The sequence below is a fragment of the Leuresthes tenuis genome, unplaced genomic scaffold (genome assembly GCF_036924035.1).
Source record: "Leuresthes tenuis unplaced genomic scaffold, fLeuTen1.0.hap1 SCAF_16, whole genome shotgun sequence".
In the NCBI taxonomy this organism is placed as follows: Eukaryota; Metazoa; Chordata; class Actinopteri; order Atheriniformes; family Atherinopsidae; genus Leuresthes; species Leuresthes tenuis.
The window spans coordinates 5,335,969-5,350,165 of NW_027325370.1; the positions used below are offsets into that span (position 1 = coordinate 5,335,969).

The 14,197-nt window shown below is 40.5% G+C and overlaps 2 protein-coding genes across 4 annotated transcripts; one reads left to right on the forward strand and one right to left on the reverse strand.

Annotated features, from left to right (window-relative positions):
* Nucleotides 1–271: 271 nt before the first annotated feature.
* LOC140271813 (kelch repeat and BTB domain-containing protein 12-like) lies at nucleotides 272–4,013 on the reverse strand. The gene is made up of 9 exons (XM_072367117.1): nucleotides 3,833–4,013; nucleotides 3,528–3,709; nucleotides 3,261–3,393; nucleotides 2,846–3,079; nucleotides 2,378–2,736; nucleotides 2,015–2,288; nucleotides 1,169–1,316; nucleotides 876–1,073; nucleotides 272–445 (listed from the first exon to the last, which is right to left on the reverse strand). Exons 1-9 carry the CDS (start codon nucleotides 4,001–4,003, stop codon nucleotides 297–299), a joined length of 1,848 nt encoding a protein of 615 aa, XP_072223218.1. The 5' UTR covers nucleotides 4,004–4,013; the 3' UTR covers nucleotides 272–296.
* Nucleotides 4,014–6,518: 2,505 nt separating this feature from the next.
* Nucleotides 6,519–11,335, forward strand: LOC140272362 (tumor necrosis factor receptor superfamily member 14-like). Of its 3 annotated transcripts, XM_072367771.1 has the most exons (7): nucleotides 6,519–6,669; nucleotides 7,062–7,172; nucleotides 8,002–8,095; nucleotides 8,509–8,634; nucleotides 9,077–9,226; nucleotides 9,412–9,499; nucleotides 9,596–11,335. In XM_072367771.1, exons 2-7 carry the CDS (start codon nucleotides 7,131–7,133, stop codon nucleotides 9,735–9,737), a joined length of 642 nt encoding a protein of 213 aa, XP_072223872.1. In that variant the 5' UTR covers nucleotides 6,519–6,669; nucleotides 7,062–7,130; the 3' UTR covers nucleotides 9,738–11,335. The 3 variants fall into 3 exon arrangements, with proteins under 3 accessions (XP_072223872.1, XP_072223871.1, XP_072223870.1); XM_072367770.1 differs by lacking the exon at nucleotides 6,519–6,669 and having other exon boundaries at nucleotides 7,050–7,172; XM_072367769.1 differs by lacking the exons at nucleotides 6,519–6,669; nucleotides 7,062–7,172 and having other exon boundaries at nucleotides 7,375–8,095.
* Nucleotides 11,336–14,197: the final 2,862 nt, after the last annotated feature.

Consider the following 14,197-nt stretch of genomic DNA (forward strand, 5'->3'; position numbering starts at 1 on the left):
CACAGGACAAATGCAACAGTGGGACAGAAGGAGAGGCTGCTCTTTGATGAGCTGCAGCTCAGAATCTGCAGTTTGCATACAAAGTTTTTATTGCTTTCTTATTTTTAAGGAACGTGAATACAAGACAAGAGTAACAAAAAACATGACACACATTAACTGGAACTAAAAGGGCACCGACTGAACTATCGGGTGAAAGGAGGAGGAAGGACAGTGGATATTGACAGATAATGTTTGGCTAAAAAGTTGAAAGATTTTAATGTTCACATTTCCACACTTATTTGTCTTAAGGCGGTCCATTAGGGTGTGAAAAGGTCTCGAGGATTTAGATTAGCAACCAGGCAGATGTCATAGCTGTCGTGCATGGCTGCTCGTCTCTCCACCACCGTCCACACATTGTCTGCAGGGTCCAATTCCAAGATCTCCTTGGTGATGATCTCATGACGGCCTGCAGCCATGAGAGAAAGTATGTCAGTGACGGCTGACCAAAATCTAATTTTCAGAGACGGTTAACTTGAATTCTCCAACTCTTCTGCCAACAGAAAGCATGATTTATGTTTGTGCAACAGCAGGAACTTCAACCTTTAAGACGAGTCGCCTCTCACTGCAGTGTGCAGGAAGGTGGAATTGGGTCATCCAACTCAGCCTCCACAGAGTTCATTATGTTAACTTAGGAGCCATGCTCACTAACTCCTAACACTGCCTCCGAAGCCTAACCAGACATATTGGATGTGAGAAGGGTTGGATTTGAGAGAAGTTGGATGCCAGGAAAGTTGTACGATCCAATTGCGTGTCATAATCAGACATACTTGTGCATACCACCTTCCCAAATCAGTGAGGTGGAAATATACTGCACTATATCAGCAGAATACACTGACCGGCCCCCTTGTAGTATCCACAGAGGTAGAGCTTTCCCTCCACCACTCCTGTGTTGGAGGCGTTGCTTCGAAGGGAGAGTAAGGATGTGGGGAGCGTTGGACCTGTCCTCCAGGTGTCTGTATCTGGATTGTAGACCTCCACAGAGCTCAGACAGCGACGTGATTGTCCGCGGTCCTCTCCATCACACCCTATACCACCTGGAAAACACACACAGGTTCTCTGCTCAAATGCACAAAGCTTAAAATCAATCAAATTCTGTATTTGCATATGTAACATAGTTTTGAAGCCTGACCTAATATGTAGATTTCTCCATTGAGGACGGCTGTGCCACAGCGGTACCTGGAGTATTTCATCCTGGCACACTCTGTCCACCGGTCTTTGCCAGGGTCGAAATGAAACACTCTGTTACTCAGCTTGTCAGGCTCGTCATCCGGCTGAAACTAATGGACGAGAGGAGAGATTTAGGCAGTGAAAGGAAGAAAAAAATCCCTTTATAGATAACTGAGAAATCAGAAGAAGTGCTAAATGTAACAGTGTTACACTGGACATCTCTCCGTGGATTTATAGGTCAGTCAGTAGATTTTACTGTGTTGTGTGAAGGATTTCTGTATAAAGTTAAACAAATCCTTGAAGAAATTAGCGTTTGAAAAGCTTTTCTTACTGCCACCAGTAGATGGTGCCAAAGTCTTGCTTTACCAGATTCACATTGCTTATTTATGGACTCTGCATGGTTTTAAATTTGAATGAAGTTAGGGAATTTAAAGTGCATGTCTGTTACTTCCTGCATTAAAAAATGTTGGGTTTACATTTTTAATACCCCTGTTTTTACATGTTAGAAATGGAATGGTTCCTCAGGGACACAAAATGAAATCCTTTCCCATAGAACAAATCACAAGGCTGCTCTGACCCTGTCGGACATCTGCAAAATGTTTCAGCAGCATCGAGAACTGATGCTGCCATTGTAGAAAGACGGATAAGAGATGCTTGCAGGGCACACTCACTGCTCCCCAGAACATTGTTGTCCTGTGACTCTAGATTTTTGTTCGATAATTAAGCAGCATTTCCTTGGTCATGGACATAACTCTACAGCATTTATATGACCAAGAACAAAACTACATTCCTTAATGGGTCTGGGTACCTGTGGAGTCCAACCCCCCAGAACGTAGATGTGCTCCTTCAGGCTCACAGCAGAGTGGCAGGCTAAAGGAAGTGGCAGAGGAGCGAAGCTCAGCCAGCTTCCTCCTCTCTTCAGTGACCATCTGTCCACGCTGTCAGTAATCATATAGTGATTCCGCACTTTCATCTGACCACCAATTAAATAAAGGGACTCCCCTGCAAGCCCTAACGCATACATGTCCCTGTAGGGTGCTGAACACAACTCCACCCAGCTGCTCTCCTGCTCTCCAGAGTTACTGTACCTGGAACATACACAGGCAGTACAGATAGTCAGAGCAGGGCTGTTTAGAAATATGCATTTTTTTGCCTATTGTCAGTTACACACCTGAAGATATCAACCCTCTTCACTCTGTGTTGATCTTCTGCCTCTACAGCCACCACTATGCTGTTGTCTCGGGTCACTGCCCCTGCTGTGATCTGCCCCACACCTTCACAACCTCTCAGTGGGGAGGAGACGTAGTAATTTTTTCTGCCACGAGGGGAAAAGCAAAAACTGAGGTCAGCAAGTCCCCCACGCCGAGAGGGTACACCCTCTGTATTTACTCCACCCAAACAGAGCAGCAGGTCAGTGGTTTCCATGCCGTATCGAAGTGGCGGGCGAGGTGGAGCTGAGGTCTCACAGAGGCCTGAGGTCTGGAGAGCAGCATCAATCATCTCAAAGCACTCTGCATCCCGTAGCAGCACCTAGAAGGTTCAGACAGGCACGGAAATATATTTAATTCTCTCTTTTTCTCTCTTTAGTTGACAAATGTTGATAAAGCACTGTGACTTTGATGACTGGTCACCCTCTCACAGGGTTTCTCCTTCTTGCTTTTCGGAGAAATCCAGGGTCCACGAGCTCCAGCCGTACACGCCTGAGTAACTCCACAGCCTGGGCTTCGCTCTGCGTGTCAGCCCTGCGCCTCTCTACCCAACGCAGCACCAGTTCCAGCACAACCTCCTCCTGCGATATGTTGAGGTTATCTGAACCCAACAGATCCCCAAGACTTTGGGCATCCAACTCCAGCACTTCTTCTTCCTCACAAACCTGAGGACAGCAGGACGTGAATGCAAGAAAATCAATGGTAATGAAGTGGAAAAGAGAGGAATTACTACAGGATAACAGTCAAGACTGATGAAGGGGAAAGTTGTCTTAAAAGTACCTGTCTCTACACCTGTGCACCTGAGTGAGGATGTGTATAAAGCATATTTGACACTGAATGTCGAACCTGTGCAAAGTGTTGACAGATGTATTTCAAGGCACAGTCGGCGAGATCAGTAGCCCCAAGATCTCTGGCCCAGTGGTACAGACCGATACAGTTTGACGGGTCCATGCAAGCCTCCATGTGACTCTGGCACAACCTTGAACAATCCACAAGATTGCAAAAAGGGAAAAAAAGTATATCAGCACTTTCTAATTATGCTTAAACAATCCGTAATGTGTTTATTAGTTGTTGGAGAAATAAGTCACCCCACTTTAGAGCTTCTTTTCTCACCTAAAAGCTCCATCTACATGGAGCAGGAAGGCAGCAGCAGCCACTCCCTGTATATTGTTGTTGGACAGGGGAAGTTCAGCACGGTACATATAGTCCAGCAGCAGTTCAAGGCTCTGGGCCGGTGTGTCCCTGAGAGGCACCTCCCCCCCTCGTGTCTCCCTTAAACCACATGTAAACATGGCCTGCACACCGAGATTCATCAGAATATAACACAATCTACATGTCTGCTTGTAACTATTCTGCAAAACACAGATTCCATCATGTAACATCCTCAATGATATTAATGTATTGGATGGCCATTTTACCTGGAAGTAAGGGCTGAATGCAGACAGCACCACCTTGTGGCAAGGGAAGGGAATCCCCTCAGCCAGCAGCACCACATCGGTCAGCTCCTTGGCTGCTCTCATCCTCTCCAGCTGCCTGAGAAGAAGTGAGCCGTGCTCTCCCTGAGCAGAGAGGTGCCCCCCAGTCTCCATGAGTTTTTGTTTAGGTTGTCCACCACTTCAGTCAGCTGAGAGAAGAACAAAACTCGTCGGAGAGCCCCTGGGAGGCATATAATCCAAACTGACCTGTGAAACGTAGATATAGGACTCTTAGAAATCACATCAAACTCATACCAAGCTGACAGATATACTAATTTGACACATTTTTAGTCCAAGTGTTTATTTTTATTGAACTCTAATCATTTTTCTTTTAAATTTATTTTTTAGAGGTTTCCTCAGTTTCCAAATGTTTTACTGTGTGTTGTTAAAGAAAGGGATAGAGCAAAGAAACTCATGGAATTCCTAATGAACAGCTGTATTTAATATTTTCTTTCAATTAAAGGGTTTGAATGTTTTGTTTTTTTCCATCTGAGCTGCCTGGTTGTTACCTCGGTAACGCAGGCGAGCTCTCTCAGTTGACAGCAGAAACTCACAGACAACAGTTCAGCATGAGGGGTGCAGAGATGCTCCTTCTCAATGACTCAGGATTACACCATCTGTTGTTAACAAGCGCTGCTAGTTATACCTTAACTGTTTTTGCAAGTTTATCTCTACTGACTGAAATGGTTCCTAAACATGAACATACTGATGCACAAAACTTTGTGCAGACGTGTCAGTTTACTACATAATCAACGTGTCGGCCCCTCTCTCGCTTTTCATGAAGGAAATCACAAACTAATGGATGGTGCAACAGCACCAAAACATGTGTTTCTGATGCGTTTTATTATTGATACATTAACATAAATTGGATTGGAAGGATACCGAATGGTCTCGGTCTACATGCTGATCTGAAACGGATTCCTCCCCTGAGGTGATGGTCGATACTGACACCATCAGAGTGTCAGCTAAACATACGCAGGCCACCCCAGAGGCATGCACAGGCGGCTCAGTTCGAGAGATAGCATGTTAGCGTGACTTCAGCAAGGCACAAGCAGAAAAGCAGTTGTCATACCAGTTGTGTCCAAACGCTATCCAAGGCCAAGATCTAGAACTTCACAAACTAATTTAGCTTTAGATTTAATATCTTAAGTTGCATGGCAGGCTGGTTTATTTTCATGTGCTGGCAGGTCTGCCTTGCGTTCTGTGCTATTTGCAGCTAGGGAGTGCAGGCGGGCAAATGCATGCCCTTGAGTAGAATAAGCTTAAAATAGACCAGCATGTGCGAGTGGAGCTGTTGGTCTCTTTGGGTTTCTGGAGGTAGATATAATGTAAGTCCTCTCATTCAGTCAACAGTGTTGACTCGTCATCTCTTTGGTTTTTTACACATGTTCTCCCCCTGTTTTCTTTCTGCTATTTTGGCTGCTGTTTCCGTTCACGAATTAAAACCTTTTCCTAAGAAGCTGCATCAGATGTTATTACCAAAAGAATCCAACTTGATTTTAAAAAAAAGTTAAATCCAGACTTTAATTTGTAAAGTTAGTTTGTTATGGATGATGTATGCAATGCACTTTGCCTTCAGTACCACATATTTTACTCAAAGAACTGTTTGTGTAGGACGGATTTCGGCATGATGTTCATTCAAGGTGCTCTTTGGATGGAATAAACTGAAATAAACTTCAATGTTAAAAAGCTTCAAAACAGCCCTGTCTTTATTTTCATGGTATAACCAGTGACTTCTGAAACACCAGCCCGTCTCAGATGGTTAGCCTTTATTAGGGAGACAATGAGGGCTGCAGGGTCTTTAAGTCGACTCGACCTGAAGGATGAAATCATGAGTGTGTGCTCTGCTATATCATGTAAAGTGCAAAGAATAATTGTGTGTAATATTTTAAGGCGTCTGTGTAATACATTTGAAATTATTGAAGTGTGTTTAAACGATGATCCATTTAAATTTCCTTGCAATAATGTATCTATTACCTCCATCTAAATACTGCTTTATAATATATAAAGGGTTGAAAAAAATCATGTTTGTCTTTATCTAGTATGTCACTCATTTTTCTCCCAGTAAACCAAACCAGCCTGATTTACAGTCAACACTGGTTTATTATACAGGCTTGTAACCAGTCACTGTTTGGGACAGACCTGGACCACGAAGGACCACCCATGCTGACCCCTGGCAGAGGCTTTGGTTGATTTTGGGGGGTAAATGTGGGTTGTGGTCGTTTAAGTGTGTATACATTTTTATTCTTATTCTTATTTTTAATGCTGGTTTGACTTGTGAGTGATCGGAGGAAAAAAGAGGGTTGGTGACTTTAAGTTCTTCTTCCCAGAAATGTAAAGGGCACACACTTTTTTTCTCCTTCTGTTGTTGCTTTCTAAAATTCAGTTGGCTTTTTTTCTTCTTTTTTTTCCTGTTTTCTACTTGTTTAGATATTTGATCCTGTGGATTACAATTGTGAAAAGACTTCAGTAGAAACTGAAATGTACATGGCTGCAAGTTCCACCATGAATAACCCACCAACGCCCAACATGTGTTGCCCGACACATCTTTATCTGGGGCGTGTCCTTCCTCTGACTGTATCCTGTTTTTTTTTTAATTCATTAATTCATTCATTCCGTTCTACACGACTATATTCGATCGCATGTCGCTCTCTGTTTAAAACAAAGGAAGAAGAAAATTAAAAAGCTGAATCTTATTTTATTGTACCACACAGAGGATCTGACAACCCTTCATGTGAGTGTGTGACAGAGATTCAACAAAGGCCTGTTTCACAGCGACGGTAAGAGCTCTGAATCACTTAGTCGGTTTATTGAAGGCTTAAACTTTCAGCTTTATCAAACAGCCTGTTCAGCAACATTAAGATAATCAGCAAGATGTTATGAAATTGGTCAAAATGATTCATGTCGTGACCTGTTATCCTACTGAAACCAAATAAAATCAGTATTGTGCTGGAACTGAACAGACTTTGGCAGGAAAGAAATGGATGAAGTTAAACTGATGTGAACTTTTAGCAGAACCATGAGCTGTATAATCTTCATGGTAGATTAATTTTCTCTTGTCTCTAAAGCAACGTGAAACAAACAACGTTTGCAGTTTAAACATATTTCAGGCTGTTAACCAGGTTTCTCTTTGTTTCGTGTTGTGCTTTTTTTTTGGTTTTCGTCATTCCAGCTAATTTCATCCCAAATCTCAGTGAGATAGTGTCTCCAGCTGAAGGAAACTTCAAACCTACATCATAAAATGACTGCAAGAGGAAAACCTTTGACAGCTGCATCTGTGCTGGTAACATTTCCTTTTACAGACAGCAGATACTCTGATGTCCATCTGACTACCAGTAGTTCAAATTTTTCTCCTCTGTGGAGGACCTTTGTAAACCTGAATATCTCCCACCCAGTACTTACTACTGAATTAACTCCTTTTGCTATCCACAGAGGACCTTTAGGGCTTTTGATTTATTTAAAAACATGATTTCAGTATTCTAATTACCTAAAAAATATGTGATTGTACAATATTTTCTTGTCACAGCAGGAAATGTGGAGGCACCCTGATAATGAATGCATTTTACTTTAGTAAAGTCCCACTGTTGAGCATGCTGGTCCGCTTTCATACATTTGATACATTTCATACATGCTTACTGGTGCATTAAGTTATCCGTAAAGTAATTAATTCAACTTGTGGTTTTCTTGCTCTGAGAAGTTCAAATGTCTGCCGTGGGAAAGGATTATTAAAGAAAGTTTGGATTTAACAGGCAGCATCTAGTTTCTTCTCTCACTCTTTCTCTCTGACCCTGAATGAAATGTTAAAGTTTTCAATGAAAATTAGAGATTAAAGCTGCTGCTATGTCTAAAAAAGCAACTCAATGCAGTATGAAAGCGTGTATAAGGCGGTGTTTCAGGATTCCAGGAAGTAACTATGTGATGTGTGTGTTGGAGGCTTGTGTGATGATTTTACTTTATTCTATTTACTGACTGACCTGAAAAACAGGATAAGGGAACATATCTGGTGTCTTCTCATCTTTAATTTTTCATCATTGCTTTGAAATAGAATAAATATGGTGTCAGTAAAACAAAAGCTCAGTCATAATGAAAAATTGTGTTCTAACTCCTCACAGATGATTGTCATGAGAGCATTCACTGTCCATACTCTCACATGTCATCCATCACAGTATAAAACAGAGGACAGATGCTGTCCTCTGTGTCCCCCCGGTAAGAGATAACTTGGTTTTAACACATGTTCTCCTCCTGTTTTCTTTCTGCCATTTTGGCTGCTGCTGTTTATGTTCACAAATGAAAACTTGAGCTTATTGTTACCACAAGAATACAGTTGAAGAAATAATTAAATCTAGACTTTAATTTGTAAAGTTGGTTATAAGAATAACTGTAGTAGACGATGTATGCAGGGTACGCTTTGCCTTCAGTACCACATATTCAAGGTGCTCTTTGGATGGAATACAATCAACTTTATGGTTAAAAAGCTTCAAAACACCCCTGCCTTTATTTTCATGGTATAGTTGTAGTGACTTCTGAAACACCAACCTTCCTCAGGGAGCATTTAGAGTATTTTTTAATAAATTTTTTATTTCAGTAATAACTGATTCAAATCATTTGCTTTTCAACAGGAAGTCGAATCAAATCGGACTGCACAGAGTTCAGAAGCACGTCGTGTCTTCCCTGCACAGACGGAACATTTATGGACAAACATAATGGACTGAAGCACTGTGTTTCCTGCACTACTTGTGATTCAGGTGGATTTCTGTTGATGTATTTTTCCTTTTTAGAGAAACTCCTTTTGTTTTCACAGGGAAATCAAATATTTACTTTGTAAAAAGTACGTCTTAAATCCACGTTGTCACTCACATTTTGTTAACTGCACTTTGTTTGGTGTTTAGGTTACTTAGGATGTCTGTTTTGAAGAAAGTCTGATGTTATCTTTTATATATCTATTTTCTTCATAATATAGATCATTTGATGCATTGGGCTCCCATAAAAAGCTTTTTTTTTTTTTAACCAGAGCAAGAAAAGCAGCAGGGTGCAGAAAACGTTTGTTCTTTGTTGGCCCGAAATGGATAAATAAACCACCAAAACCTGCTGCAATTGTTCAGACAATGGACATCTTTTGCCTGCATACAGACTATGTCCAGCAACTCTTTCCTCAACAGTAACCTCTGTTTGTGTTCACGGGTTCAGGACTGACGGTGAAGCAGACCTGTACAGCAACATCGGATACAGTTTGTGAAACAATGGAGGGATTCTTCTGTGTTGACCCTCGAAAAAGTGGCTGTGCAGAGGCTCAGAAACATAAGAGTTGTAACCTGGGACAATACATCAGCAGAAGAGGTGTGTTTTCTTATGTTCACATTAAAAGTCACACGATTTTAGGAATAAAGCTGAGTTTTAAATTACAACGATGATGAATATATTTTCAAAGTTTCAAAGAGACTGAATCCAGTTCAAATCTTCTAAAATGAACATGTAGCACTTTGTGTACAGTGTGTTGAACTATGTGATTTGTGATTGTTCAGGAACAACCTCCACCGACACCGAGTGCTCTGACTGCAGTAATGGAACATTTTCAGATGGAACATTAACGTCTTGTCAGCAACACACACAGTAAAAAGTTCCTCATTACAGGCGTAAACACGTTTAATCTCCTAGAACAGCAGTATCTGAACATAACCTTTAAATAACGTCCCTCTGTCATTCCAGATGTGAATCAGAACAGCTTCAGCTGATAAAAGCAGGAACTTCTTCATCTGATGCAGAATGTGGAGAAAAAAGTTCCAGCGTGACAGCAATCGTCAGTGTTTTGGTTGTTTTCGTATTATCACTAATAGCCCTGGGTGTGTAGTTGTGTTACTGCAACAAAAAGATTAAATGTAAAAAACAAAAGGTGAGGACAATAGAAACTTTTTTGCCGAATAATGCAGTTTTTGCAAGCTGTGACAGTGTAAAATGTTTTTTCTTTCTTTTCTTTTTACTCCAGCTGCAGATCAGACAGAAGTGTATTTTGCACCGATGTTTAAAGATTGACAGTTTTCTGAATGAGGTGTGCTCTGATGTCTGTAAATCTCCAAATTAGTTCTGCTTTAAATCGATTTATTTCCCACCACAGAGTTAAACCAGGGGCTGCACGGTGGTGTGGTGGTTCGCACCGTCGCCTCACAGCAAGAGGTTCGAATCCCGGCTGGAGCCTTTTATCTGTGGAGTTTACATGTTCTCCCTGTGTATGTGTGGGTACTCTCTGGGTACTCCGGCTTCCTCCATGTTCCAAATGGAATTTCTTTACTTTTTTTATTATTATTTATTTTATTTAGTGGATATTTATTTTTTTTATCTCTTGCTGCTGCTGTAACATGGAAATTTCTCCACTGTGGGAAATTCTTATTCTTATAATACAAAGTCACCGCATTGACTTGAGATGGAAACTATGTCTTGCACAGCATTATGAGGCACTGCTTGTGCACAGGACTCAGGATTTGGTGCCATGCACCGTGCTCCCGTACATGATACAGATATTCAAAGTGGAATGTGGTTCGATAATGAATAAATTCTTCTGGTCCCATCAAAACTCTTTTGAGATGTGTTGCTGACATCAGCTTCAAGATGAGCCAACATTATTTAACTGAAACTGTAAAATTTTGTTTTTTCAGATTTTCTATTGTGAATAACACATTAGTTTATGAATTTCGCAAATCGTTTCATTCTTATTTACATTTTACACAGCATCCCAATATTTATGGAACTGGGTTGTAAAAGGAATGACTGCAGACACGGGCAGTTTTGGCTTGGATAATTTAATCACGTGGATGGCTTTAGCTTTAAGCTACAACATAGAAACAGTAAAATACTGTAAATCTCCATAATAAGTTAGTGTCAAACTTATACTGGTAGACTGTCTTCTCTTGTCCTTTATTGCTCTGATTTTTGTCCCCTGTTCAAAAAACATAGATTAATCAGTCACTCTGCCAACCAATAAAAATGGTTTAGACATGTCCATTCACAAACCGTTGCATTCCTCATTGTTAACTGCACACACAGATTGAGAATGGCACAAATATTACAGCTACTGTAGACGTAGCCTCACACTGATATCACTTATAATCCCAAATCACAGTTTTATTAAACTGAAATGAACTCGGACAGTAGAAATCACCAGAAGTTACAGTACACATCAAAGCAGATTTTATGGTTATATGGTTGTTTTCTTCTGATTATGATGGTGGATTTGGAAAAAGTGACAGGGTTAGGATAAAAGATGAACACACTTAAGATTCACAAAAGTGGATGAACTTAAAACCCATGATGGGTAATTTGCAGACTGAATATGACAGGTGTGTCTTCTTCTCAGACAGGTTATTTGTGGTGACATTCATTTTCATCCAGTGTTACTTCAGGCTTATTGCTGTTTTTATGCACAGTCAAGCATACTGCATTGCACAACCATGGGAGCAAAGTTTGTGGGCAGTTTATCAGCAGCGTAGATTAATCAATGACACATGTTCAGGTTAAGTTTCCGCTTGTGAAACGTGCTGCAGACACCAGTGGAACCTGCCAGCTCTGAGCCCGCCTCTTCATTGGCACCTTTGGCCAAACGTTTACTTCAAAAAGACTTCAATTTACACGAATGAATCTTAGTGTACCAGTTGTTCCGGCTGAAAGGTTTCAGACATTTTTCAGTTTTTCAGATGTTCTTCTTTTAGTTCCTGACTATATTGTCAAAGCACCTTTGGAAACAATGGTCGTCTCAAGCCTTCTTGTGACTGATCATACGAGCGTTGCACACTTTTTCTTTGCACATTTCTCCTTACCTTTAGCTTGGCTGGGTAGGGAGCATCAGTCCTCAGCCAGGTTCAGTTCTCTCTCTAAACGGCTCCACTGGGTTACATCCAGACTCGGGCTGGGTGACTCCCTAACTTTCACTGAGTTTTACTAAAATGACGCCTGTGCTGGGCATTCACACAGAGTGATGTCACCTTGTTTGACTGTAAGGATGGTTGAAATTAATTCCTGCTTAAGTCCTGGCAAAAAGGTCAGTGAGCTCAACCTAGATGGGAGGATTTTATTCTTCATGGTTTGAGAGTCATTCAGGAGTTTTTTGGCAAACTCCCAGCAGCCTGTCACATGCTTTTCTGTGTGGAATGACTTCTGTCTGGTCGCTCTACCCACGGAAACGTAATTATTGGAGTGCTTGGTGCTCTCACCAAAGGGTTCCAGACACTTAGTTCTTGATTACTCAGTCCTACTGGGAGGCCATCAGTAGTTCCAAACTTCTTCCGTTTGGTGTTTAATGATAATGGCTGCTGTGATTTTGATCAAAGACGTGTTCTTGCATTCTCACCCAGCTCTGAACTTGTTTTTTTAATCTTCCTATGGCTTCACCCAGCTTTCTTTGCTCTGTTATAAACACAATATTGAATTTAGAAGCTTTCTTTTTGGAGAAGAAGTTAGAAAAAAAACTGATATATTTCTAAAAGGTTATTATTTAACACATAACACAAATAATCTTAACCTCTTCACTCTAGCAGGTGAAATACTTATCTCTCTATTTGCTTTTTGATAAGAGTTAATGCAAGCAAACAGGTGTGTGACCAGCATCCTATAGTCTGAACACTCAGAGTTAATGCTGCTTCAATCTCAAGATAACAGGGAGCCCATTTTAAGAATGTTGGAGTGTATGCTTAGCCCAGTTGTTTTGCTTGTTATTCTGTGCAACATGAGTAAATGTAGGTTACTTTTGTAACAATCAATCAACCAAATTCATTTACGAAAGCAGATTGATAATGAAAAATTTGCAGATGTGGCAAAGTCAAATCCCAATAAAAAAAGCTGACAGTTTATGGATACAACACAGTCTCACATTGGAAACATCCATCCAAAAGCTTTAAATGAGATCAAAGGTAAATGTCAGAGCAATGCAGCAACCATGTTTGGATCCAAAAGAGCAGTATATAGGAATTTTAGTAAAGAATTATTCATGTGCCTGCGTAGCAGTGTGTGTGAAAGCAGTCTTGTAAATTAATGTTCTCACAGCTCACACTCGCTGTGCTTTCAGCTATGCTTGGTCATCAAAATGTGTGTGTGACGGGGCCAAAGTTAATATGTGGAAGAGTGTTTCCTTCAACAGTCATCTATTGCTGTTAGTTATTTTTGTCACAGTGAAATGTTGTTTCTCTTCGTAAATGCTGATACTGTGGCAGGGATTGTTGTAGTAGGCACGTTGACAGCAGGACAAAATGATAACACAGGATTGACTCTACAGTGCAAAGAAATGCTTTCTAAACAGTGGTGCCCTCGGACTGAAGCATTAAATGAATGTATTTAATTAAATGTATCATTATAGAAACAGTGTTCATAAGGTGCTCCAAATAAAATTAAATCAAATCAAGCATAACTTGGCTATACAACGTCATTCTCCAACTCCTAAAACTCTTCTTATCAGTAAAAAATTCATAAAACCTTTGAAGACTTTGTGAAACCATAAATCTGCAGCAGAACCATAAGGAAACATACAGCATGTGTCCTGCCGAGCACGTTTCACTGATACGCAGTGCTGCATTCAAGGAAAGCTGTGATGCTCAATACGTTTGAAAGAAGTTTCATTGGTCATATTGTTTACATCCCAGCAGGGAGAAAACATGCATCTATTTTCTTATTTTTAACAAGAAACTCAACACATTTTCTAGTCGTTTAGCTGGTTGTGCTGGTTTTGTTAAAGACTCCAGCATTCAGCTTTGCTTTGAGTATTTTCATCATACTTGTGGCTGAGCAGAGTCCTATTTTTCATCCCGTTAAGCGTTTTTCTGCATCCTACACAAACTTGCTTTTTTTTTTACAGTTCATGGTGTACCCAACTTCAGTCAATAAGGAAAATAGCTTTGACAAAAACCTTACCAAACATTAACTCACTCAACACAATCTTCAAATAGATTATCTTAAGCAGACCTGCCACCGGTGATTGATGTGTTTGTGTTTTAAGCTCACCTGGTTGAAAGGTAATTAGCTTGGTGCTACAGTCATAAATTAGACCCTTTTAAGTACCAAGCCCATGTTGGAATAGTGTAAGGTCTGAGACTGCTCTGACAGTGTATCAGTCAGCTCATTTCACCTGTTTATTTTTGGTCTTTAGAATCAATCAAAGAGAAAATTACCTAAACTCTGGTACAGTTGTAGGCAAAAGAGTGGGCACAGTTTCTTAAAAGATGGAGATAAACAGATCTCCAAAAGGCATACATTTAGACATTGTATTCGTAATGCTGAGCAAGATGAGTCAATAATCTTTACACTTGTTAATTCAAAGAAAAACGAGAA